Source organism: Anabas testudineus, chromosome 17, assembly GCF_900324465.2.
Source record: "Anabas testudineus chromosome 17, fAnaTes1.2, whole genome shotgun sequence".
Lineage (NCBI taxonomy): Eukaryota > Metazoa > Chordata > Actinopteri > Anabantiformes > Anabantidae > Anabas > Anabas testudineus.
The window spans coordinates 9,279,244-9,305,637 of NC_046626.1; the positions used below are offsets into that span (position 1 = coordinate 9,279,244).

At 42.7% G+C, this 26,394-nt stretch overlaps 1 protein-coding gene across 2 annotated transcripts in view; it reads left to right on the forward strand.

The window, feature by feature from the left end:
• LOC113172193 (receptor-type tyrosine-protein phosphatase S-like) overlaps nucleotides 1-25,844 on the forward strand; it is a 59,208-nt gene extending 33,364 nt beyond the window's left edge. Inside the window, exons 7-35 of one of the 2 annotated variants that reach the window (XM_026375053.1) lie at nucleotides 4,032-4,301; nucleotides 4,595-4,974; nucleotides 5,946-6,147; nucleotides 6,994-7,130; nucleotides 7,361-7,505; nucleotides 9,597-9,914; nucleotides 10,028-10,221; nucleotides 10,360-10,386; nucleotides 10,657-10,774; nucleotides 10,972-11,631; nucleotides 12,372-12,466; nucleotides 13,127-13,380; nucleotides 13,612-13,699; nucleotides 13,939-14,157; nucleotides 14,860-15,017; nucleotides 15,617-15,628; nucleotides 15,852-15,964; nucleotides 17,763-17,860; nucleotides 18,129-18,252; nucleotides 18,721-18,896; nucleotides 19,071-19,190; nucleotides 19,815-19,969; nucleotides 20,460-20,745; nucleotides 20,840-21,018; nucleotides 21,392-21,518; nucleotides 21,611-21,736; nucleotides 22,497-22,651; nucleotides 22,763-22,898; nucleotides 23,128-25,844. In XM_026375053.1, coding sequence (XP_026230838.1) covers nucleotides 4,032-4,301; nucleotides 4,595-4,974; nucleotides 5,946-6,147; nucleotides 6,994-7,130; nucleotides 7,361-7,505; nucleotides 9,597-9,914; nucleotides 10,028-10,221; nucleotides 10,360-10,386; nucleotides 10,657-10,774; nucleotides 10,972-11,631; nucleotides 12,372-12,466; nucleotides 13,127-13,380; nucleotides 13,612-13,699; nucleotides 13,939-14,157; nucleotides 14,860-15,017; nucleotides 15,617-15,628; nucleotides 15,852-15,964; nucleotides 17,763-17,860; nucleotides 18,129-18,252; nucleotides 18,721-18,896; nucleotides 19,071-19,190; nucleotides 19,815-19,969; nucleotides 20,460-20,745; nucleotides 20,840-21,018; nucleotides 21,392-21,518; nucleotides 21,611-21,736; nucleotides 22,497-22,651; nucleotides 22,763-22,898; nucleotides 23,128-23,196 — 5,141 coding nt within the window. In that variant the 3' untranslated portion in view covers nucleotides 23,197-25,844. The remainder of the gene's footprint in view (nucleotides 1-4,031; nucleotides 4,302-4,594; nucleotides 4,975-5,945; nucleotides 6,148-6,993; nucleotides 7,131-7,360; nucleotides 7,506-9,596; nucleotides 9,915-10,027; nucleotides 10,222-10,359; nucleotides 10,387-10,656; nucleotides 10,775-10,971; nucleotides 11,632-12,371; nucleotides 12,467-13,126; nucleotides 13,381-13,611; nucleotides 13,700-13,938; nucleotides 14,158-14,859; nucleotides 15,018-15,616; nucleotides 15,629-15,851; nucleotides 15,965-17,762; nucleotides 17,861-18,128; nucleotides 18,253-18,720; nucleotides 18,897-19,070; nucleotides 19,191-19,814; nucleotides 19,970-20,459; nucleotides 20,746-20,839; nucleotides 21,019-21,391; nucleotides 21,519-21,610; nucleotides 21,737-22,496; nucleotides 22,652-22,762; nucleotides 22,899-23,127) is intronic. The other variant, XM_026375052.1, reaches the window with a different exon arrangement.
• The last annotated feature ends 550 nt before the right edge of the window (nucleotides 25,845-26,394 follow it).

Sequence of the window (26,394 nt, forward strand, 5' to 3'; positions counted from 1 at the left end):
CAACCAACCAAGTTATTATAATTCTGACAAATCCAAATGAACCAATATTATAATTAACCAGTATTAAGCCTATGTGCTGTATATTGTAGTATAACTGTGAAGACCCACTGGAAGACACTCCGTACTTGTTGTCATTGCTCACAATTTCGCCAGTAGCTTGTTCATTTTAGTGCAAATCAAGTTATTTCATTATTACATGTACTCCTTGTAAGACAGGTGCTCAGAATAGAGTGATCCCATAAAGTTCAACAAAGACTTCCACCTCCATAGACGTAGCTGTAATAGCGTTAAACTCTGAACTTACTGGTCCGACACCGCATTGATTCTTAGTTTTCAGTGTTTCAGTAGCCACCAGTCAGGTCCCGTTCCCTCCTCTTTGGTCTCGTCACAGGTCTGTCCTGCATAGGAATCCCTCTGTGCCTTCCCAAGTGATTCACTGGTGTCTCAGAGAAAATAAATGGCATTGAACTTAGTGCTGCACCATGTTCAGTGGGTATTCACAGTAACAGTAACAGTAAAATGCCACCCTCATTCAGAGTTTTACCTCTAGAGCCATAAGTATTCTTTTATGACCTGTAGCTTATAGCAACTAATTGAATTAGTGTTAGCACCCTTTATCTGGAGATTACTATGTAACTAACTGAGGATTTCATTCATCTGATTGGGTAATAAATACTTAACTAAAGCATTTTTCTGTGTATTTATTTAGTTTGTAATGATTTTTTAACATTACACCCTTTTCTTGATCCAAATTCATTTTCCACCACAGCACTAAGATTAATACTACACTACCCACCCAACATATTTACAGGTAGAGCAATGTGCGAACTACATTTCCATTTAGTCATTTAGCAGGCGCAAATGACAGCACAACCACGCTCGACTGTGTCATACTTCTGGCTGTTTCTATCTCCGCCAAACACTCCGATACGCCTCTGTTGACTGACATTTGAAATTAATCATATCCATTCACATTTTTGGATATGGAGAGGATATTAACGATTCTCTCTTATTACAGTGGTTAATGAAAGCTGTGTCCTTGAGACAGACTGGGTGGTGCTGCGTAAATGTCAGCTCGGCAGCGGTCCTCAATGGGTATATAGCAGCGCTGAGATACAGCAGTAATCCTTATGGCTGTGCCAAGGTCTCCACAGCCTGTAGCCTCCAGACTCCCTGCAGAGGACGGGACTAATGATAGCACCACTAATAAAGATTGAAGCTCCTGGCTCTCGCAAACTGTATAGAAAATGGAGGGGAATCATGCGACCCTGCTCTATTAACTTTAAGCTAGAAGCTCTGTGAGCATGTGAAGGATTATCCCTTGTTATGAGCTCACTTTATTGTAAAGCACTCGGCTATGATTCTTCAGTCTTTTCAGGAGCAGAGCCCTGACTGATAGTTTTTTTAGAAATACTGCTGAGTTCACGTTTCAGCTCACTTAACAATCATCATGAGCCTTCACCGTCATCCCGTTGGTGCTGATATTACCAAACTAATCAAAATGTTTAATTAATTTTTCTCTTTTGCTTTGTTTATCACCTCATTGACAGCTCTGAAATAACTCAAAAGTGTATGAATGAATGAAGCTTTTTTTGTCGTGCTGCATTGCATTTGCCGTGTTTGCTGTTTGCATGTCGGTGTCTGTCTGTCTATCTCCAGCATGCTGGGATGAGGAGGTGCCTGCCTAATCATGTCTGTTTCTAACAGATCTATTTGTCTTTGTCTCTTTGTCTCTTTCTTGTCTTCAACTTCTGTATCCAATTCTGGGTATTTTACGGCTTTTTTTTTTTTTTTTTTTTTTTTTTTTTTTTATAATTCCAGATGATTTGCACTTTATCTGTTATTCATGAAATAATAGTGACATCACGGCAACTTATTTCTTTTCTTTTCTTTTTTTATTTGTTGAAATCATGCAAAACTGTTAACTTCTATCCAATTGTCTCTGGATTCTTTGAGTAGGGGGATGAGGCCCATGAAGATTCCAAGTAATGATGTTACACATTAAGGAGTGGAGGTTATGCAGCTACTGCACCCATCTTTATTTCTTGATTTTATTTTATTTTTACTTATATCGTTTTTTTTATACTATATCTCCCAGATATCTGCCAGATTTCCAATCATCTAAATAAAACATTCATTGTTTTGCTACTGTAGGGTTTTATAGTAACTTTTTTATTTTAATCTTTTTTTTTTTTCCCCTTTGGGAGCATTTGTTGGTTTTACATAACCATGTTGTTATTACACATACAGTATAAGCTTCCTAGTAGTTGAGTCTTTCAACAATGTTTCTGCTCTCTGTCTGCCTTCCCTTTCATTCTCTCCTTTCATCCAGAGGTGTTTGTCCGTTCTCTCTCTGTCTCTTTCTGTTTCCTGTGTTGTGACCCTGGGGTACCCTCTTTCTTCTCTGTTCCTTCAACATCCGATCTATATTAGCCTCTTTTTCTTTTCTCATTTTTGAAGCAACCTCGTTTCTGAATGGGTCTGACTCTGGTATATAGCCGTGTTTTTAAATAGATCCATGTTTTTTCTTCTTCCTCGCTCCTCTTTTCTTTCCCCTTTTCCCTCCTTCCCCGAAACCCTCTTCTAATCCTCTCTTTATCTCCACTTCCTTGTCTTTTCTCCACCTTTTCCCTCCCCCCCTTTTTTCTCTTCTTCTTCTGCATTCTGTCTGCACCCTGATGTGTAGGAGCGACAGACACATGTACATAAGTTTATTAACTTATAAACATGCACATACTACCTCACATATCTCTCTTTTTGCTCGCACTCGTTCTTTCCCGTTCTGCCTCTTTCATACTGTCTTGGTGTTCTTTACTTAATGTGTCCAATGATCACTCTGCCACAACACCTTTTTAGAACCCACGATCCACTCCTGTCCACATTTCCAATTCATTTGACTACACACTGTATCAGTTATGAATCCTATGTATTGTACAGTATCTTGTTGTACAATGTGGCTGTCCTTTGCTACATTGCTTGTCATTGTCTGGAAGAGAAGCAGAGCTGCCTCTCTCTCTCTCTCTCTCTCTGTCTCTCTCTCTCTTTCTTTCTGTCTCTGTCTTTCTCTCTTTAACACTTTTTTCTATCCTTCTATCTGTCTCTAGAGTGTCTCCGCTCATGTCTCGCTTCTTTCTGTCTCCCTCTCAGGCTTCAGTTCTTCGTTCTCTTCTTTGTGTTTTCTTCACCATTTTATCCCTCTTGAGTCGCCCAGGCATGCAAGTGACCTATGAGTTCAGTCTCTCAGCGCATCTCTCGCTAATATATAGTCAACGGACAGATGCAGTATTGGATGTAACTTGCCACTTTACTTGTTCTTCTCATGGGTACGCAAATAGCAGGCAGGGCCTATTGATTGGCCCTCATGATGCATACACTTTCTAAAAAGAGCCCATCCACTGCAGAAGCACCTTAAGGCAAAGAAATCTCAATGAAGTAAAGTTTCTGGTAAAGTTTAGCATGCCTAAAGGGAGAAATATTATCCTGATATATTTCAAATCAATAACTTAATTCACAATCTTCTACCTCACATAATGTGCTGAACCAGTAAGTAGAGAAACTGACTATAGGTGTCATGTCCTGGTTGAAGTGATACTCAAGAGATTGTCACTATATTATTTTGAGTAAGGCAGCTCACTCTGATTGGTTGAGCTCAACACAAGATTTGTGTCTTTATGTTGGAATCATCAGTGCCATAAAGTAATTGGGACTAAACTTGAAATATCCCTTTGTAATTTTCTGTAAAAACCCTGAAGTTCATTCTCCCCCTTCCTGTTACCTCTCCTCTCTTTCTCTCTCTCTCTTTTTCTTTCTTTTTATCTTTCTCGCCCTCACTTTCTCTCTCAATCTTTATCTCGCTCTCTCTCTCTCGCTCTCTCTCTCTCTCCCTCATTCTCTCCCCCCTTCCTCCCTCCCCCCTTCCTCCTCTCTCTCTCCACCTTTCTTCTCCTCCTTACCCACTTTTCTCCCTACCCACCTTACACCTCAACCCCAACGCCCCCTCCTTTTCTACCCCGCCTCTCCTCCTTTCCCAGTGCGCCGCGTGCCCCCTCGTTTCTCCATCCTCCCCTCCAACCATGAGATCATGCCGGGCGGCAGCGTCAACATCACCTGTGTGGCTGTGGGCTCGCCCATGCCCTACGTCAAGTGGATGCTGGGAAGCGAGGACCTGACCCCCGAGGATGAAATGCCGATTGGCCGAAACGTGTTGGAGCTCAACGGTGTCCGGGAGTCTGCCAACTACACCTGTGTGGCGATGAGTAGTCTGGGTATCATCGAGGCCACTGCACAGGTCTTAGTCAAGAGTAAGAGACACTCTAATAACACGATTAATCATTTTTTAACTAAGAGCCAGAAGACGGGGTGGAAAGTGCCTCAGATTGTACTTTAATGAAGAAAAGGTTCAGTTGAATAGGTGTATTTCCAAATGTTTGCTTGTCAAGGGAACTATATACAAACATTAGAGTAGCAATGAATGTAGCTGCAGTATCATATGTCATTGCTTTAAATTTAAAAAGAATTATCATTATATGACGAGAAACAAGTCGATAGATAAAGTAAAATTGTGCAACTTTTAATCATATCCTCTCTGTCCAAGCTTTGCCAAAGCCTCCCGGCACCCCTATAGTCACAGAGACCACGGCCACCAGCGTGACCATCACCTGGGACTCAGGCAACCCGGATCCTGTGTCCTACTACATCATTCAGTACCGAGCCAAGGGGCCGGACAGCAAGTATGAGACAGTGGACAGCATCACCACCACCCGCTACAGCATCGGGGGACTGTACCCTAACACCGAGTATGAAATCCGAGTGTCAGCCTTCAACAGCATTGGCCAGGGTCCCCCATCTACACGTGTGGAGGCTCGAACAGGAGAGCAGGCACCAGCCAGCCCTCCCCGAAATGTCCACGCCCACATCATTTCTGAAAACACTGTGATGGTCCGCTGGGAAGAGCCGGAGGAGCCCAATGGACAGGTGGGATGACGACTGAAACTTCTTTCTTCTGAAACTCTTAAGCTCTTTTTGATCTTTTTTTAGTGCTAAAATAGTTTTCTTCACTGTCTACAGCAAAATTACCGGTGCTCAACAGACTCTACAACCACTGATAAATGAATTAGTCCAAACTAGAAGATGTAGTTGCAAACAAATGCAATATTTAGTTTACACCTAATACAACAATGTTTGTCAAACACTGTCTATTCAATTTTCTTCTTATAAATTCTTGATAGCAGGACTTCAAATATAGTTTGAAATCACAATTCTACCTATCTTTGTATGTTTTATAAAGACCTAAGGTCTAAAAAGGTTTATAACGTTAAAGACTTAATAAAATTCACCTATGGGAGTGTTATTCCAGGGTGCAGGTTCATGTCCTTTGCAGGGATTGTGCCTTGCCAGAGATTTCCCTCCTGCAATTCCCTTGCTATTTCCCCTCTCTCTAAAGAAAGAGAAGGTAATTGGACTGTCCTCTCTAAGTTAAAAGCGCTCCCTCTTGAGGCCTCTTTCCTTTTTTAGGCTTCCTAACTGTACAGTAGGTTCATAAAACTGGAAGGCTAGATTGAGAGCATAAGGGGATTATAGATATTAAAGAGTAATAACAGGAGAGGTGGTAGAGGTGGTGGTTCTGGACAGTGGCATGGCAGTGGGATTATATATACTCTGAACTGCTCGTAAACAAATCCCATAAGACAAGGAGACACAGTGATTATATTTTATACACCAGGATCTAAAGAGCTTTTTCTACAGCAGATTTTGTCAAATTTAAAGCGAGATTTGTTTATCCGGGTCAACGGTCGTCCCGTTTAACATAAACTTTACAAACACAAAACCAAGAAATCTATTGGACGATCTGGATTAAGATCAAACAGTCATTTATAGATGATGACCTTGCAACACAGTAAGCCCAGTCACTGACAACTTGTCCCTCACTCTCGGCTTCTCTGTAGGTTAAAGGCTATCGTGTGTACTACACCATGGACCCATCCCGGCCTATGAATGAGTGGCAGATCCATAACGTCCAAGACAGCGTGATCACCACCATTCAAAACCTTGTCACCTCAGAAACGTACACCATCCAAGTTCTGGCCTTCACTTCTGTAGGGGACGGACCCTTCTCAGACCCCATACATGTTAAAGTCATGCCTGGAGGTGAGTGTGTGTGTGTGTGTGTGAGAGACTTTGAACATGTGTGTGCATAAATGTAACCACTCTTAGATGTTTAAGCGAGTGAGTAAATTTATCATGCATGCCGCCGCATAGATCACAGCTAAGTAGAGGGCTTCATTTATTCATGTGTTGAAGAAATGAGGTTGTTTTTCAGATGTGCGTGTGCAGCAGAGCACAAATGAGTCATTATTTGGGTGTGTGTGTGTGTATACACAAACTGTTAAGTAGCTTATTCGACTGACTTATGTAAAGTTTGAGAAGCAATCCACTGCAAAATACTTTGCAAATAAGCTTGACCTGTCAGGAAATATGACATAAAATATGAATAAATTCTACCTGCTAGGACAAAACTGTGGAGATTTATGAAAAGGAAACAGGGATTAACAGCCAGAAATGTCCCTCGTACCTCGATGATGCTCGTGTTACGGTGACAGCTGCTGTGAAGTTGCAGCTTTTATGTGATGGGAGGTACAAAGAGGTGATTACTCAAAAATCTGTGATGGTATTAGTGGCTTAAATTTCTGCGTAGGTTGAGCTACTGCTACACCATTAGATGTCTCTGAAAAGTCATTTTGCAAACCATAAAAGAGTAAGAATATATCTACACGTAATACTGGAAAATACAAGGGTTGATGGTGCACATTAAGTGAACAGGTTATTTTAAAATATGGTAATACTTGAAAGAACCCAAAACATCAGGTATGTTTAAAATTGACAGTGAAAATGAATGTGTAACAAAAACATCTTAAGTAATACATTAATCATTACATGACTACAAATGAAAATGTGTTAAATGTGTCTAGACTGACGGTGACTTGTCCCTTTTAGTCCCAGGACAACCAGGGAAGTTTAAAGTGGGTAAGGTGACAGACACCAGCATTGAGCTGACCTGGGAACCCGCTTACACCAAGGAGGGAATTGTCAACTATGAGCTGCTCTACAAACCTGTCAAGTTTGGCACTTTGGTAAGACCTAGCATATAGGTTTGTCTACTGAGTGGATTCCTTAACGAGACGCATAGATAAATGGAGAACAAAAGTTTAAAAGGATGAAGCCCTGAGTCCAGCACCACTGTGTCTGGTGGTTACAGTCTCATCATTGTCGCTCTCCAGCTCTCCTTTAATGTTTTCTTTATGACTCTCCTCATTCCACCTCTCATCTTGCTTGCTGCTTGTCTATCCTCTCTCTCTCGTAGGAGAAGCTGACTTTTGGGCCAAGGAATTCTTACACTGTGGAGGGTCTCAAAGCGAACACCGAGTACTCCTTCTCGCTGGCCGCCATCTCGAACAAAGGCATCGGAGCGTTCACTAATGAGCTGGTGCAGAGGACTTCACAAGCCAGTACGTCTCAATTTGACTGGGCTCACATGCTGCACCTGCAGGCACACACAGATCCCACAATTTTTCCATTGTGTTTCGTTTGAATCTCACAAACAAATCTCATGCAAATGTTTCTGTCCTCTACACACCAACAGCTGAAGTTATATTGTCCTGGTTAAACCTGGGAACCATCCCTGCCTCTCTCCATCTATCTTGTTTATCAACCCATCTGTCCTACCCCCCTCCCATCCATCCATCTACGTTTAACTGTGCCTTTCTTCCTCCGCTCAGCCTCTCGCTTTCTTACACAGCCAAAACATCATGACAGATGGAGATGGAGCACCGATTAATGTTTCACTCTTCCTTTTCTTCATCGTGCTTCACTTTTTCCACTCTATCAGTGTCTAATGTCTTTGAAAGGGTGAAACAGTCTGCCATTTATTGGCTAGCAGCCAGTGGTGAGGAGCATTAAAGGATGGTGGTTGGCCTGCTATGTTGACAGGTAAGTGCTGGCCAGTTTGTATTTTAGCCATGTAGAACTTGGATTCTCTCCCTTGTCTCATTTTCTCTTTTTCCCCTGCACAATACTGATAGCTGATAAAAGTCAAATAAGTCCCACTATTTACTCTGGCATATGAAGCCATTTCATATCTGCGCTCAATGAGAAATAAGAAAATGCAGAGATAACAGAGAAAATGGTGCAAGGAAAAGAATTAATAAAGCAGTCGTGGTTGAGAAAAAAAAAAAGCCTCAGTTCCTGCCGTTTGTGGCATTGTATCACTATGGCGGTAAGTTTTTGTCGCGGCTTTACAATGAAGCCACAAAGATTCATTCTGTGCATCTCCACTCGGATCATTTTTAGAATCGAGCACAGAATGTGCTAAACACTTTTAGCTGGTTTCCTTTTCACTCTTTACCTCCAAAAAAGAAAGCGAGACCGAGGTGGCACACTGGAGGGGGGTCGCTCAGGAAAGAGAAGGTGCCAGATAAGCAGACTATTTCATGCAGTAGAATTCATTTCCCAGGGAGGTTATGTGCTTTGTTATCGCCAAGCTTTGGTGCACATCTAGATTGTCCCCCGAGGCCAACAGAACAGTGGCTGTGCAGCTGAGTGGATAGATACTTGAACCTGTCAGCTATGACTATTACACTCCCACACATACATACAGTACATGCAATATACTCCGAGTTAACGCACAAGCCCGGTGCTTCGGCCATGCAGACCTTTGTGTATGTGGTACAATATGCAACTAGGGGAACTCAAGCTAGCACTAACACTGTGCTCCTCCCACCCCAAGGTGTGTGATTTTGGGGTCGTCCTCTGTATTCATGTTTGTTACAGTAAATTTTCCAGCCTACTTCTGATTCAGTTCTTGTCTACCATTCATCATTCTAGCCTGACTTTCAATATCCGTCTGAGTGCCTTTATCTCCCAGGCTCCCTAGTTTTTTTTTTTTCCCCTCCGAAATCCTTTTGGCACTGTGTGAGATCTGTTTTAGTTGTTTTTGTGTTATTTCTTTTTTCTTTCTCTCTGTGAAGCACACAACCTCCTCCTCCTTCCCCTAGTAAGCAGTGGAAAGTCTCAGACCAGTCTATTATCCATTGGAGTCAAGGATTATGCCACTAAAGGGGTTGGTGTTGTGAAATGTATATATTTGTCTGTGCTGCTGTGCTCTGAGCTGTTTTAGAAAGAAGGATGTTGCCACTTTTTTTATTCACAAGTCTGAACCCTTATATCCCACTAGTTATGGCCAAAGTATAAAATAATTATTGGGTAGGTATCAGATGCACATTCTCCATGGGTCTAATTAAGTTGTTCACTCAGGGTCAATACTCCTGTCTCTGGTTTATTTCATTAGATTTCATTAGGTTGTAAGCTGAACATTATGTTTTTACATTACGCGGTCGCTCCCTTGTTTTGTCTTAGACATTTGTCCTGGTTTCATTTATTTTCAGTTCGGTTTACCTTAGTCTCTTATTGTTTCCTTTTTTTATCCTTATCTCTTATCCTTTTACTTGAATTTATCCCCCCTCTTGCTCTTTCAACCCTGTTTTCTTGGGTCTCTTCCTCAACTCTTTGCCAATTGCCCTTATTCCACCTTATCCAAACAGAGCCCTCAGCTGCACCCGAGGGCGTGTCCTGCGAGAGTGCCAGCTCCACCTCGCTGAGAGTTAGTTGGAGGCCACCTCCAATGGAGGGCCAGAATGGAGAGTTGGCAGGTTATGAGCTGAGATACCAGAGAGTTTCTGGGGCAGGCGGAGGAGGTCAGGGCCAGGAGGTAAAGGGGCTTCCTGTCCCTGCACAGCAGGGGCAGACACTGGTAGAGGGGCTGGAGAAATGGAGCTGGTACAACATCACTATTGCAGCCTCCACTACAGAGGGGACTGGACCCAACAGCCCGGCTGTACTTTGCAGAACTGATGAGGACGGTAAGAGTGAGAGCTGTAGACCAGACCCAAACATTGCTGATGGTTTATAGATTATGTATTGACCAGATGATGGTCGCATTGTTCATTCTGCATGTGTGTAAATGTGTGCTCAGTTCCTGGTGCGGCCCCTCGTCAGGTGGACGTCCAGTCGCTCAACTCCTCTGCACTTAGAGTTACCTGGCGAGCGGTGTTGCCTCGGTTACGCTATGGCCAGATTCGTGGTTACCAGGTGCACTTCAGCCGTGCAGAGAGCGGTGAATCGCGCAACCTGCCCTGGATCAAAGACCTCCTATTGGATGAGTCTCAGGTTACATCAACTGAATATTTAAATGAATGAATTATTTTATCATTAAAGCCCCTCCCCTTTTTTTCTTTGGTTCTTTGACTCACTCGTTCTCTCATCTGTCTTGGCTGCCTGCGGGGTGTGTCCTGTCTGTGGGATAAGATGGAGGAGGATGACTCAACTCAATATGTGAGTGCAGACAACCCATCCTCATCTCACTATAAATGAAGTTACTATTAATAAGTACAGCACAATGCATCAAATAGATGGCACAGAGACAGAACTCCTTATTAGGTTTGAATACCAAAGATTTCATCAACCTCTGTAATGTAACTTTTTGATATGTCTTACATATGCATTATCATCAAAGTAGAGAATAAAGAAATCTGGGTATTGTGTGTGTTGAAAGGAATGAGTTTGCAGTATTTGATGGTGGTGTTATGTTTTTCACCCCCGCAGGAGCTGATTTTGGGAGGTCTGAAAGCAGAGACTTTGTACTCTGTCTCAGTGGCAGCATATACCACTAAAGGGGATGGAGCTCACAGCAAAGCCAAACTGGTGCAGACCCCAGGGATTGGTAAGCATATGCCAAGTCTACAGTTCAGTGCACTGGATTTAGTAACATACTCAAGTATTGATTTTACAGTAAGCTACACTAGGAGCCAGCTGTAAATAATGTGCCAAATCAATTCTAATTCTTCTACAAGATTTGCATTATATCTATTTTATATATATATATATGTACTATATCACCGCCTACAATGTCGTTTTCAGTGCCCGGCCCCCCTTCTCTTTGGCTGCGTCCAGGATTGGGACCATCAGTGGTAGTGCGGTGGGCTCCTCCGCTGGACTGCTCTGAGTCAGGGTCTGATAGCCTGGGGGGCCCAGTGCAAATCCAGGGCTACCGCCTACAGTTTGGCCTAAAGAATACTTCTTTAGACACGACTGTGGATTTCACAAATCGAGAGAAAAACTTCACTGTTCGAGACCTCTCCCCAGGCACCTCCTATGTCTTCATCCTCTCCGCTAAAAGCAGAGCAGGCTATGGAGATGCAGTTCAGCAGGAAATAACAGTTCCAATGATCCCACCCTTGGGATACCCCAAAATATCTGACTTTGTTAATGCCACATGCTGCTCCCTCCAGTTCTCATGGTTGCCCCCTGCCCCAGAGGAGTCCTATGATGTCATTACAGAGTACACCATAGCTTACAAAGAGGCTGCCGGCCCCAAACCCTCTACCGACCCTGGCTCCTCTGTCTTAGCTCCCCCTCCTTCCCCATGGCTGATTACGCTACCAGCGAGTGAGTCCAGCTATACCCTCCTGGGCCTCAATCACAGCACAGCCTACGAGTTGCAGCTCAGGGCCCACAACAAGGCAGGGCCAGGCCCCTTCAGCCCACCTCTGGTGTGCCAAACCCTGGCCTTTGAAACAGGTAGGGCTGGCCTCAGGCCTTGGGATCACCCTTCACCTTTTAAGCATTGGTTCAGCTTCACTTCTCCGTTCCCCTTTATGTGGATTTCACTCCAAAACACTAAACTAAATGAAGTCTGGGCCAGTTCTTATAGGTCAGCCTTGTTCACTGTGCACTTCATAGAAGCTGAGAAGTGCAGAGTCCAGGGGAACACGACTACTCCCCCAATCTCCTCCACTCACTCACTTATACCTTCATCACCTACCCTTCACCACCAGTGGAAGCAGACTGAATGTTAATGGATGTTTGCCTCAAGAGCACTGCTTATCACAAACCCTCAGGTAAAAGTCAATACTGGGCTTGGATATACAGTATCTAATACAGAAGGTAAGTGTTCAGTCTGAATTCAAGTGAAAACTGGCGCCTGATGCTACATCTGGAGGTAAGCCTTTTTTATCTGATAGACCTCCACTGTCACCTTTTCCAAAGCATTTGCTGACATGCTGAATTCTTACACTGAGAATGTGGCATGTCACATTCCTGCAGCCAGTCTGTCTGTTATTTGTACTTACTCTTGCCACTCACTCTCCTCACCACCTGACCATCCTCCTAACCATCATGCATTCTTCCCTCAGTAACAGATCTGACTGACGTGTCTTCCATCTCCACAGGTTTGCAGTGGAAAAGCAGAGGAGCCTCAGATGGAAATAAAATATGTAACTCTATTTTATTGTTTGTTTCTTCGTTTGCTTGCTTTCCAGATGTGCCGAGGAATTTTTCAGTTAATTTGGCCACTAAGACCAGTGTTCTTCTGACCTGGGAGTTTCCTGAAAGCAGCAACCCCTATCGCTTTACTGTATGTCCTAAAACCTTTTCACAGTACTGTATGGGTAGTCAGTCAATAATTGTATATGTAGTATGTATGCCTCAGTGTAAATTATACTCTCTCTTTTTTTTTATTTAGATAGATTATTGGACAGTTTGACAGTAGAGAGGCAAACAAGAAGCATGGGGAGAGAGAGAGTATGTGTCATGCAACACTGATCCCCAGCGAACTAAACCTGGGGTTGTTGCATGCACTAGAAGAGTTAACCTATTAAAAGTTGTACCCAAATATTTCTTGGCCTGGAGTCTCCAGTGGTTGCCTGGCAACTGGTCCTGGCCAAGAAATAGTTTTGCACGTAATCCCCCATAAAATGAAAGCCTGTTGTTTTTACCAGGCAGCTTTGCATTTGTATGGATTAAACAAAGAGAGACGTATAATGTTATTTAAGGGGCTTTAGAGGTGCTTATAAGAGAATTTTTGTAGCCTTAAGAGTTAGCTGGTGAGCTGCTGACTCCCGCTTTGTAATGTGTATGCAGAAATGAGTGGCACAGATAGTGCTATCAGTCTTCTCATCTAAGTCTCGACAAGAAAGCGAATAGAAGTTAAAGTACAAAAGGATATCATCAGCATAGAGTATATGAATCAGCATCTCTGTCAATTTGATAACTTCTAACTTTACCCATTGTCCAGGTGGAGTACAACCGGCAGAAGATGGAGGTGGATGCTCGTCTAAAAAAGGCAGTTATCCCAAACCTTCAGCCCGACACCAGCTATGACTTTAAGATCACTGCACCTGAGGGCAACATGGGCGGACTTCGCCACCGAATCACTGCCAAGACCTCCCCGCCAATTACCATTCGCCGCCCTGAGATTGACCACACCCGCGAGGCTGAGACCACAGTCACCATAATCCTACCATCACTGGAGACCCGCACTCCTGTCAAGTAAGGCGGAGAGAGATTTTGGAGACAGTAGATAGTTAAACCTGCTGTACTCAGGTCAGTCGATTGCAATCTGTGAAGCTGGGACGTGATGATAACCTGACTGACAACATGTCTAAGACAGAGTCTCGAGTGCAGCAAGTTTGAAAAGAGACATGAAAATAGTTTGAGACATATTTGTTATTGCATCAGTGCAGCTGGTGTTACGATGTTTGTCTTCCTCTGTTCCCACAGGAATGTTTACGTGGTTGTGGTTCCGCTGAGGAGAGCCCGCGGCGTCATAAGACACCTCAAGAGCCCAGATGAAATAGACCTAGAGGAGGTGAGAACCACAACAGTGACAGTATACGCTGACATCTGTGCCTGGAAGGAAGAAAAGACCTATAAACACACAAAAACACACACACACAGTCCCACAACCAAGAACTCCTGGCAGTGCTTACCCTTTTTTATTCAATATCAGTGTTTAAACATTAGTCACAGATATTGGAGCATCTAATTCTTATCATCTGTGTTTTCCCTCTCTCTGTTTCTCTCTGTTTCCGCTCTCCAATCTCTCAGCTGTTAAAAGACATCAGTCAAAGACAGAGGGATTCTCGACAGCAGAAGCAGGTGGACTTGCGCCGGGCTTACATCACAGCCCGTTTCACACCTGCCACTCTACCGGCCTTCTTCACCCTGGGGGACCAGCTGGACTACGGAGGCTTTGAGAACCGAGCTTTAGAGCCAGGGCAGGAGTACGTCTTCTTCATCCTGGCTGAGCTCAACTCCACAACTGGGGTACAAACGACTCTGTGTCGTATCTCTTTCCTGTCGGTGTTTATAACCACACTCTCGTCCCCCTGCTGCATGTGTTTCTCTCCTGCAGGCTGTCACTATTCATTGTAATCAATATGGCCTTGCTACTAAAACAATAAAATTCATGTCAGTCAAAGTGTTGTAAGCAAAAGGCAATAACCATCACATACTTCTATCATCCCTGCTAATAAAGACTGAGTGTACCAACTGAGGCAGGAGGAGAGATATTGCCTTGTGCACTGCTGCTATATATGTGTAATTGAATTGGAATAGATGTACATATAAAGTTTGAATTAGGATAGATTTTATTTTTTATTAGATCCTTTTTTATTAGGAGCACTTTAAGCCCTGGGGATGCTTTCAAAAAAGTCCTTCTGAACTAATAAAATGCACTTTACTTAGTTTACATTGATTGTAAAAACACTTTAAACATCAATACAATTGATTCTAGTCTTTATTTATTGTCTGAAATTAAAAAAGCACATCAAATATAGTCTCATGTACATGTACACATTTAGTCATGTGTGGCTTGGTCACAACACATACGCCAGTTCAATCTGATGTAATCCAGTGCAATAGTTCTGCAATACTACAGATGCTACCTTGAATGATTACTAAAACAGTTAATTTAGCCCATTGCCTTGTGCAGTTTTTCTGAGTATGTGCCCGTATGTTTGTTTTCAGAAAATGTATGTTGCCAGCCCCTACACGGATCCAGTGATTGCCCCAGATTCAAACCCTCAGCCCCTCGACGCAGGTGACGGTCTGATCTGGGTGGTGGGACCTGTTCTGGCCGTTGTCTTCATCATCTGCATTGTCATCGCTATCCTCCTGTACAAAAAGTGAGTGTGATGAACTCCATGAAAACAAAAGGTCAATCACAGGCACATCACAGGTAGCTTTGTTTTTTAAATTCCCCCATTTATATTTATTATCTTACAGTTTAAAATATCTTACAAATGCTAAACAGCTGGGCACTGGCTAGTTCTAAGCAAACATTAGTAAGAAAAAAGGAGTAAAAGCTGCATTTGTTGGGGACGATTTTCAGTGTTTAACAACACAACGGGGCTGCTTTGGATTTGTTGACAGTAAGAATAAATGTGAATATCAACTGCCTTGCCCATTTTAGGTTTGTCTCTATAATTCTCTGTACATTCTGCTCACATCTCCTTGATTTTACTAGTTGCAGACTTTTTTAATGTTCAGCTATCCTCCCACAAATGCTCAAATTTCAGTCTGATATTCATCAAATTTGTTCTAGCTTGTTCAGGTTTGTTCTCCCCTCAAACATCTACCAACCAGCCTGACCCCGCCACAGGCCTGATATCAAGCTTTTAGAATATTAATGCAAAATATTGATTTTCCTCTCTAACAATCTGTCTGTTTCCTTCCTTTTCTTCCTCTAATTATTCCTTCCCCTGCTCTTGTTTCACTGGAGCAGCAAACCTGACAGGTAAGATTAAACCAACGTGCCAAGCTCTTTGTTTATTTGAACTCATAGCAATTACATGATACCAGAGAACTGGTACAAAAACAGTAAAACACCATATCTGTTATATCACTACTTACTCGAAACAAGTTGCCATGCTAATGATGTGTCAGTAATGAGTCTGGTTTTCTCTCCCTGGTTCTTTGCATGTGCTAATTGCTCATTTGACTCACTGGTGTCTGAGCAGCAAGCGCAAGGACTCTGAACCAGGAACCAAGAGCCTGTTGAGCAATGCAGAGATGATGGCCCATCACCCGACAGACCCTGTAGAGATGAGACGCATCAACTTCCAGACTCCTGGTATGAAGCATGTACCCACATAGGCACCCAAACACGCACTTTGTATTTGCATAATAAAGTATACTTCCGATTTCTCATCATTTAATAATGAAATATTCATGCATCTAATTTTAACCTCAGTAAGATTATGCAGACAAGATTGTGGAAGTACTCCTCCGCATCACAACCAGCATGTACCTGGCAGCTTCCTGTTGTTTTTGAGATCAAAATGGCCACAGCCCAGGTAGTACTGTCAGTGCTTAGTCACAGCTGAGTTATAACAGTGTGACAAAATCTGATCATCTCCGCTCGCCCACATTCCACATGCCATGCTGCAGATAGCACATAGGAACAGACAGAAAAGACAAAAATCAGTCTTATCACTCTGAGTCAACACGATATATCAAAAGGTGTGTTGTGGGTTAACTGTGATCATTTGTAAAGGAACTGATCTTAGCAGCATCACCAAGTAAAACCCCACTGTGAAATAACTACATGGATGCTGCCGCTCCTCACCCCCCCAGTGAGAGCAAACAACGCAGCTGGTTCGGCCGAGGCATCAGGCCAACGATGCTTCGCTTTCACTTCTTCTATTCAATTAACATCAGCTAAAAAGCGTACAACCTGAAGGAACCTCGCTGTTGTTGCTATAATTTCGTGATTGAAGATTAGGGAAGCTTCACAGGGTCGTGGAAGCAGAGGCTAAATCTGTCACCATGGCAGTTTACTCTGGACCTGCCGGGATATGCACTCACTCAGCACATCGTTTTTCCTCTATTTACATAAAAAAAGTGGCCAAAACATTAGTAACACCTCTAAACAAAATTCACTCCAGTACGAATCCAACACCCACTATGACCTCAATAATAAACATATAGTAGAATTATCACCTTTCTGACAGATTATAGGCTTATCCTTAAATGAAGATCTGGAGGTTTTTCTTGTTTTAACACATTTCTGGAAAGCAAAATAAATCCCTCAGTATAAAGTGTTTTGGCTCCTCTCTTTCATCACGAGAATTTTTTTACTCTCTTATGTCAGCAGCCTTGAAGCTCCCTCCTCACCCGCTTCTCCTCCCCTGAGATTTGCGCCTTTGAGATGCTCGCAAAGATGAAATTTGTTTCCAGCAAAACCAGCTGATGCTATCTGAGGTCATTTTGGTCATGACAGGAGCGTTTTGTCATGATTACCTGTGGATGCTGTAGTACCAGACTGTAGAGGAAAATAACCATTGATATGCGCCTGTTTTTTATAACAATGGCAGCAGATTGACTAAAATGCTTTTCATAGCGTATTAACATGCATTACAATTAACAAAGCATAGAGAATGCATTCTGACATTGGCATTAAATGGATTGTGTTATTTGTATACATAGCAGTGATTTATTGTTGTAGCTATTTGCCTTTTGAATGGAAATGGATCCGCACGGCTCCTGCTGTGCAACGAAACAACTGCACGAGGCATAGGTTGCTCTCTTTGTTGTTCGCGTATGTGCTTGTGCGCAAGTGTGTTTGTGTGCACAACCTTCGTAATTAGTGTTCTGTCTGTGTTTGTTTTCTCTTGAATTGTTGCTCCTCTGATCACATAGAAAGCCATTTATCAAAGAAAAATAATTTACAAGCAAAGATGACTCGCCTCACTTTGTCCTCACACATGGATCAAAATTGATTTTCCGCCTCAGTGTGTTCCTTAACAATATGTGATGTTCTCTGACTGTATAATTATCTTCACATCTTTGCATATGAGCGATGTCGACCTGCAGTAATTTAGGTCATTCAGCTGAAGCCTGCGTCACCTCTGACCCTTGTTGTCATGCAGGAATGATGAGCCATCCTCCCATCCCCATCAGCGAACTGGCTGAGCACATAGAGCTGCTGAAAGCTAATGACAACCTGAGACTTTCCCAGGAATACGAGGTGAGAAATAACTTCTTATTCCATATGAATAAATAGATCACCTTATTGTTTAGAGATGTTAAGCTTGTTAAGTCTCGGCTTCGTAATGCAAATCTTATTTAACATTTGTACTGCGTGTGCAGACTGTATTTTCATGATTTATTCAGTAGTGCAATTTATTGCTATAACTTGTCTACATTACAGAGCACTCTCTTTCCATTATCCTCAAACACACTACTAAATATTAACACACACTCTTAATGCATGTGTATTTGCTGTTCCTTTCCAGTCCATTGACCCTAGTCAGCAGTTCACCTGGGAGCATTCAAACCTAGAGGTCAACAAGCCCAAAAACCGCTACGCCAACGTCATAGCCTACGACCACACCAGAGTCGTCCTGGCTCCCATAGAAGGTGAGGATGAGCTGGAAAAGAGCGAAGAGCGAATTGAAAAGATGTGTAAAGTTTCTAATGGGAGAGTCAGAGAGTATTTGTGTTCATGGGGTGAACACAAAGGAGGGGCGAGAACAGAGAGGGAGAGCGGCATGATGGATGAAATCTGAAATTGCAAACAGTGCTCAAGACCGGCTGTGTGCAGTGGCATGAGACTGACAAACAGCGCGAGTGCATTCAAGTGCAGCCAGCACTCCTCCAGAACAAGTAGAGGGAGAGTGGATTTGATCTGGAGCTCATGAATTTACACCGACAGAGTCTTGTTTGTTTGTTGTCGTCCACTAGTCATCCAGCAGCCGCCTGCTGAATGCGCGCCTGCCAGAAACACAGTTTGTTAGGCAGTTTGATGTCATACACAAAGGTTAATTTATTAAGTCACTAATTCAGATTGCAGTTTAGCAACGAGCCTCACAAGTGTCTCATTTGCAGGTATCTTGGGGAGCGACTACATTAACTCCAACTACATTGATGGATACAGAAAGCAGAATGCCTACATTGCTACCCAAGGCCCACTGGCAGAGACATTTGGGGACTTCTGGAGGATGGTGTGGGAGCAGCGGGCCGCGTCTGTCGTCATGATGACCCGTCTGGAGGAGAAGTCACGGGTAACTTTATCACTCACTTCATTTACTCACCCGCATCAACAGTATTTATTATGTAGAACTCAGTCTTAGTTTACCTGTGAGTTCCAGGTGCTGCATCATTAACGAATGTAGTGAAATTGAGGAGTATCGTTGCTTTAGTCCAGTCTGATAATGTTAATGATTTCTCTTTATCAGATTAAATGTGACCAGTACTGGCCCAGTCGTGGCACAGAGACATACGGGATGCTCCAGGTCACCCTTCTGGACACAATGGAGCTGGCAACTTTCTGCGTTCGTACATTTTGCCTGCATAAGGTAAATCCTTCCTCTTTTATCCTCTTGTATCCACCTGTGACTTACCTCGCTTTTCTGAATTAAATTTACTTTCACCTACACTACTTTGATCTTTGAGTTTAGAGTTAAAAACCAAGAGCATCTGCAGTAATCAGGAATTTCTGTCATCACTGAATGAGCTGTTCATGTGGACACTCAGAGGAGAATAGATTAGTCTGGGCTTCGTGAAGTGTTCAAACCAGGCCAGCCTCCCTGTGTCAGGCGCTGAGATTTGATCACTGTTGGAGGAAAAGCACTTTCTTATAGCATGGGGCTAATCTAGGACCGTCAGACTGGCGTGTCTCTGTGTCCTACTTACACAGAAACTAGGGCAAGTGCAGCTTCCAAGGTTGCACCGCTTCTATCAATTTTTGTTGATGTGTTATGAAACATCAAGTCAAGAGATGCAATTTGCATGCACTTGAAATATTACGCAACCTTAGTTTCAGTAGGAATATTTGGTTGGTAATTAGGATCTTAACAGGATTGTGATTAAAAATCACTTTAACTACTTCATCATTATAACTTATTTGGGAAGATACAATACCGCCGTGAAGGTAAAGGTCACTTGTTAAGATCATTTTCCTTGCCTGTTTCTTATCTCAGAGCGGCAGCAGTGAGCGGAGAGAGGTGCGTCAGTTCCAGTTTACAGCCTGGCCAGATCATGGTGTGCCAGAGTACCCCACCCCCTTCCTAAACTTTCTCCGTAGGGTCAAAGCCTGTAACCCTCCTGACGCTGGACCCATCATTGTGCACTGCAGGTTTGTGCTCTCACTTACTTACTGGAAATATGGTTACTCAGTTTTTCCTGAAAGCATAATCGGGTAACATTCACATAGCTGAATTGTTATAGATGAAACTAGAGCCAGGAGGTGGTTAGCATGTCTTGGCATAAAGACAGTAAACAGGGGAAACAGCCAGTGAAAACACCAGGGAGTCACTGTGCCCAGCCAAGAACTAGACTGTATCTGTGTTCACACAGTCACACATCCTATATAGTAGACCCACAAATCGTGAGCATTTCGATTTTAGTCACCTAACCGTCATCGCCATTGTGCGTCATCCTTAAAGCTGTAGAGTCAACTACAATAAGTTGTGTGATGCATTCCACTGTGGGGTTGTTTCCACTCCTGTCATTGTGCAACGGGGCTTTTTTTACGGGGGCATTTTATAGCTGATACATTTACACACTAGAAATAGTAAATAGGAAGTGATTGCAGACACACCTAAATTTTCTTCTCCTTGCTACAGTGCTGGTGTTGGTCGCACAGGCTGTTTTATTGTCATCGATGCCATGCTGGAGCGGATTCGACACGAGCGCACTGTTGATATCTATGGTCACGTGACCCTGATGCGCTCACAGAGAAACTACATGGTGCAAACGGAGGACCAGTACAGCTTCATCCACGAGGCGCTACTTGAGGCCGTAGCCTGCGGGAACACTGAGGTGGCCGCCAGGAGTCTGTACTCATACATGCAAAAGCTGTCTAAGGTGGAAACTGGAGAACATGTCACCGGCATGGAGCTGGAGTTTAAGGTAAGGCAGAGGTTTTAATAGATTGGTTTTCAGCATAGTATATTTTGAAGTGTAAGTAAGTATCTGAATATTTATACCTTCTCTTCTAATCCAGCGACTGGCAAATACCAAAGCCCACACTTCCCGGTTTGTCACAGCCAACCTGCCTTGCAACAAATTCAAAAACCGACTGGTCAACATCATGCCCTATGAAACCACCCGCGTCTGCCTCCAGCCAATCAGAGGCCAAGAGGGGTCCGATTATGTCAACGCCAGTTACATAGATGGATACAGGTATGTTTCTCTACCACAAACACTGATGTGACCCGACCCCCTTGTTGTCTTATGATGGCTTGATGAGTGAATGGATTGGATAGGTTTTCACCACAGTGCTCTCACCTGTCACGTTCTGTCAGATCTGCCATTACTGTATACATGTTCCCAGTGTTTGTCTCACTGCATGCCACTTGCTTCAGCCCCGGTGAAGGGGGTGGACACTGATGAGCTTCTGATGATTCAGGCATTCACTGTGGTTGTACACACATGTTTTGACTGTTCCTTTTCCTGCCTGAAGCTTGACCCCGTTTTCATTCTGATGCTTGACCGAATAACAGCTAAGAAGAATAAAAGAAGGAAGTGACTTCAAATTGTGTTTGTGTGTTTGTAGGCAGCAGAGAGGCTACATTGCCACCCAGGGTCCACTGGCTGAGACTACAGAGGATTTCTGGAGAATGCTGTGGGAACACAACTCCACTATAGTAGTCATGCTCACTAAGCTGAGAGAAATGGGACGGGTATGGACAAAATAATATGCAAACACAAAGCTGTTTAAATAGAGTTAAAGCCCTGTTCACAGCATCAACGATACTGTTTTTGTTCTGCTCAGGAGAAGTGTCATCAGTACTGGCCCGCTGAGCGTTCAGCCAGGTACCAGTACTTCGTGGTGGATCCCATGGCAGAGTATAACATGCCTCAGTACATCCTACGGGAGTTCAAAGTTACAGATGCCAGGGTGGGTTCATAGTCGCTGTGTGTTTAAACACTGGTTCTCCTGTTGTATGTTTTGTTCAGACAGCAGAGGGACATCACACTTCTTGACTTTACCAATAAATCAGTGCTGTTAGAAAGTACTGGGGCAAAGCATGTTGTATCGACCTGTAGTGTGTGCGTGTGTGTGTGTGGATTAGTGTGTGTTGTGCAGTATATGTGAATTTGTGTAGCAGCAGGTTAGCGCTATCGACAAACCTCCTTAGATTATTCATTCAACCATGCTGTCTCCAGACTATCCTGACAGCTTGTTTGTGTGTGTGTGTGCACGTCAGACTGTGCACGTGCACGTCTAGTCGTGCACATGTGTGCCAGTCATAGATAACTCCAGTTAAACCCATCCTGCGCTGACGCCACATCGACAGGATGCGCTATTGATCTCCATTAAAAGGGAGTCAGAAAGGCTGAGCAGAAGAGAAAAGATGTAATTGCCTATTGAGTGGCTGACAATAGCAGACGTGGTGACGTTACAGCTTGAAGTTAACCACAACCACTGATCCAGGGTCAGATTACAGTAATCATTAGAGGGAAAAAGGAGAGTCTCACTCCTCAGTCAATACAGCAAAAAGCTCCTTAAATAGTCTACACATAACTAATAAGTACACATTTCAAAATAAACATCTTGATAGGGGTTGAAAAGACATCAGATACACTTTCAGATCAATTCAGCCTCAACTCACGTTTTCTGTAAACATTTATTCATTTATTTATTCTGACTTCTTCAGGATGGCCAGTCACGGACAGTTCGTCAGTTCCAGTTCACTGATTGGCCAGAGCAAGGTGTGCCCAAGTCTGGGGAGGGCTTCATCGATTTCATTGGCCAAGTGCACAAAACCAAGGAGCAGTTTGGTCAGGATGGACCAATCACCGTTCACTGCAGGTAAGCAGCTGGGGACAATTTGAATGCATAATCAGCAGGATTGTAGCATGTTGTTGTCAGGATCTTACAAACACGTCAACTACAGTAAGACGTTTCCTTTTGTGTACACAGTGCTGGCGTGGGACGGACAGGTGTCTTCATCACTCTGAGTATTGTCCTGGAGAGGATGCGTTATGAAGGGGCAGTGGACATTTTCCAGACTGTCAAAATGCTGCGGACACAGAGACCAGCCATGGTGCAGACTGAGGTAAACACTGAGCAGCGTGTGGGTTAACCTGATTCTATAGCAAGAGGAGGAAAGAAAATTAATCAGTCCAGCATTATAGCTCGAATCATTTTCATTGATGTTAACAGGGATATATTTATATAGATAGGCTGTATAGGTTTTCTTTAGTATCATCATATTGGCAATGAATCAAGAATGATTAGGCGTTGTAGCTGTGATAACCCTTGGATATGTTCTGTGTCTCACCTAGGATGAGTACCAGTTTTGCTACCAGGCTGCTCTGGAGTACCTGGGTAGCTTTGACCACTATGCAACGTAAGTGAAGACACAACCATCCACCAATCTTTCTGCTTCGAGGTCCACAAACCAACCGATATGTGAAACAAAGAGAAAGACTGGCTGAAAAATAACATGAACATTGAACCTTTTTCTGGGAGCAAGATTCAACTATGAATTTCCACCAACAAGGACAAAAAGCAACAACAAAAACAGCAACAAGAAATCTATGTCTGACAGCACCCACACTCATCAGGAGCTTCCCCGAGAAGCTGGTGGGTGTGGAGACTATCCATGTGTAATCCATATACTTACCTCAGTGTTCTAATGTGAAGGACGTATAATACATGTGTGTTGTGGTCAGCTATCTCCAATATGAACCAGTGAAATACAAATGGCTTCTGAACAGGAATTATGATACTATACGTGTATAAAATACAAAAAGATAAAAAAAAAACACAAAAAAAACAAAGAGCCTGGATATTTGCTGCACCCTAAATGGGCTTTTTATCCTCAACTTTGTATCTATTGGTTTGGTGTATTAAGGAGTTACAAAGTGCAAAGGTGAACATTTCTATATGTCCATGAGTCTATTTCAAAGGTGTCTACTTCTGCCACAAGTAGTTCTGATTATAGTTAAAGGCAGATGACTTACAGATGCTTACAGTGTGGACTCACCACCTTGAGGACTGTTGGAGAAGCATGTGGATGCTCATTTACTCAACGCACAGTGCCAAGAGAAACCATGCAGCGTGAACATGAGCTGTGGCCTACCAGGAGAGGCGGCTTCCTCTTTTATCCAGCAGAACATAGTCATACTCGAGACCACTCTTAAACGCCGGCCAAGGATCAGTTCACACTCCCCAGTCGCGTCCTCGCCGAGTTAACAGCTGGCATCGGAACAGTGATTACATCCTGATCTGGGCTGAGATTCGCAGCCCAGTGCATTCCTCGTTCAACAAAGCTTGCTTGCTATTTGCTGTGGTCCTTGTTCACCCTCCAGCTCAGCTCCTCTTGATGTCAGTCCCGTTGTGTCGGTTCAGCAGTGGCATGTTGAAAGAGACGCTAATGAAAGAAATCAGCTTCAGTCCCTTTCTATCTCAAATTTCAGAACAGTTCTCAGCCCATTCCCGCAGATCTTCGTGTGTTTTTACTCTATGTCTTTGCCTTATGCTGTCTTATTTCTTGTGTTTTAACACACTGCTTAATGCTCATGCGTTGCGTGCTAAATTTTTATTGTCATTTTTATTATTGTCATTGTCAGCAGTATCTTAACTGGAGGATGAAAGTTGTTTCCTGATCATCTTCTTCCTCTGAAGCTTACCTACTTGAATTGCAGATAAATCACTGATATTTTACTATTTAAGGCAACGAAAGATAATGAAAGAAATACAAAAAAAACACAAAAACAAAAAAAACAGCGCAAGTGAATTTGCTAACTTTCAACAGTCCTCTTCCCCCTTTTCCACCTCCACATTGTACAGAACATCCCAACTTAACCAGATGATGTTTTCCCCTCCGGCTAACTCAGTTCAACTGCACACGTCCTTGGTATCAATATATATCTTCTCTTGACCTGACATGTGAAGCATAATTGGACCCACGCAGTGATTGAGCACAGCAAAATTCCCGTGTATCAGACATCTTGGGCAGTTTCACAGATTTTGTACATACAGTCTAACATCGGAGTCCTATACAGTACAGTTACATATGTCTGAGCACAAGATATAATGTGGGATTGGATGTGATGTAGTTCTTATTGTCGCAAAAAAAAAGCCTTATTGTTGTTGTTCACTTTGTCATATTTATTTCATATGATTTTCTAAGATATTTATTATTCTATTTTGTTACATTTTGCGTTTGTTTTTAATTTATTTATTAGAGATATCTAGCAACTATAACCAATAAAATGTTGTATACTTGTTTCTTTGGCGAGCCAATGTTAGAGTACGATGTTGTCACCGTTCTTTTGTTTGTTTGTTTATTTGGTTGGTTGGGTTTTTTTTTTTTTTTTTTTTTAATGGTCAGCTTTGGTGCTTTTTTTAATTTGCTTTTATTATTACAAAGTATGCCCTCTGTGTAGGGTGCTATTTGATACTGATTACTGATGTCCGACTAGTTAACCTAGAGATGTACATTAGAGGCAGACCTAGTTTATGTTTACAGTGATGTCCTTTTGATGCCCTCCTCACTTGACCTCCTTAGCAACAGCAGTGGTGTAATCACAACAACAGAGGCACGATCCACCTCTCTGTGATAGGTTTAAGGGCATCAGAGAAATTAGATTTATATAGCAGACGTGTTGGTGAAAGCCTCATACGAGCTGCTGGTATTTACTTTGCTTGAAAGCACATGGTAGCAAGTGTATTTTTGACAGAGAAAGGGTAAGAAACGCCCAACTATACACACCCGCAAAAGTTATTGTTTAAATTGAAATATTCTGATATTCTGAATTTTATGTGAAAGTCTTGACAATGTGTGACATATATGAAATATGTTATTCCTTCAATTTCTTATGATTATTGTGTCAGGAGAAATATACAAGGGACACACACGAAACATAATATGAAATGTGTTGAGGGCCAGCTCTGATGACGCCATCCTCCTCACTGATGTACCTGTACTTTCCATTCAAACAATTAATGTAGATATTGTATCTTGACTTTGTATTAAAAGCAGGATGATTGAATATACAGCACAATGAGATGCTTGGTTCCTGTGGTGGTTTTGTCAGTTTGTGTCATTCACCCCTCGTCCACTAGATGGGACCAACGTTACTCGTATGTAAGATGCACTCCTGTCACCACATTTTACCAACTGCTGTGCACACAAAATGACACCTGGAAAATGCTTTTGGCTCTTTTTGCACAACCAGAACTGTTGCTGGCATTTGACCCACATCTAGTGCTCTTCTTCAGCAGATTTGCTGAGCTTGCTCATATTAATATTTTATGTTATCTGTTCAGACACTCACTCAACCAATTTCTATTCTATTTTCCTTTATTTAATCAATAACAAAAACAAAAAGTAAATCCAAAAATATGTTATTCTCAACTTTGTTTCTTTAACTCAGCATTTTTCTTTACAGGACTATGCTTAGCGTGAGGAGATGAGGAGGAATGTCGCTGCTTCAGTGACTGATAGTGTGGGTTTTCAGCACCGCAGCGCAAACACACATCAGATATAATGCACGAATATTGAAATTCACAAAGGATGCATCTAATCGCTGCATAGTTCTGCA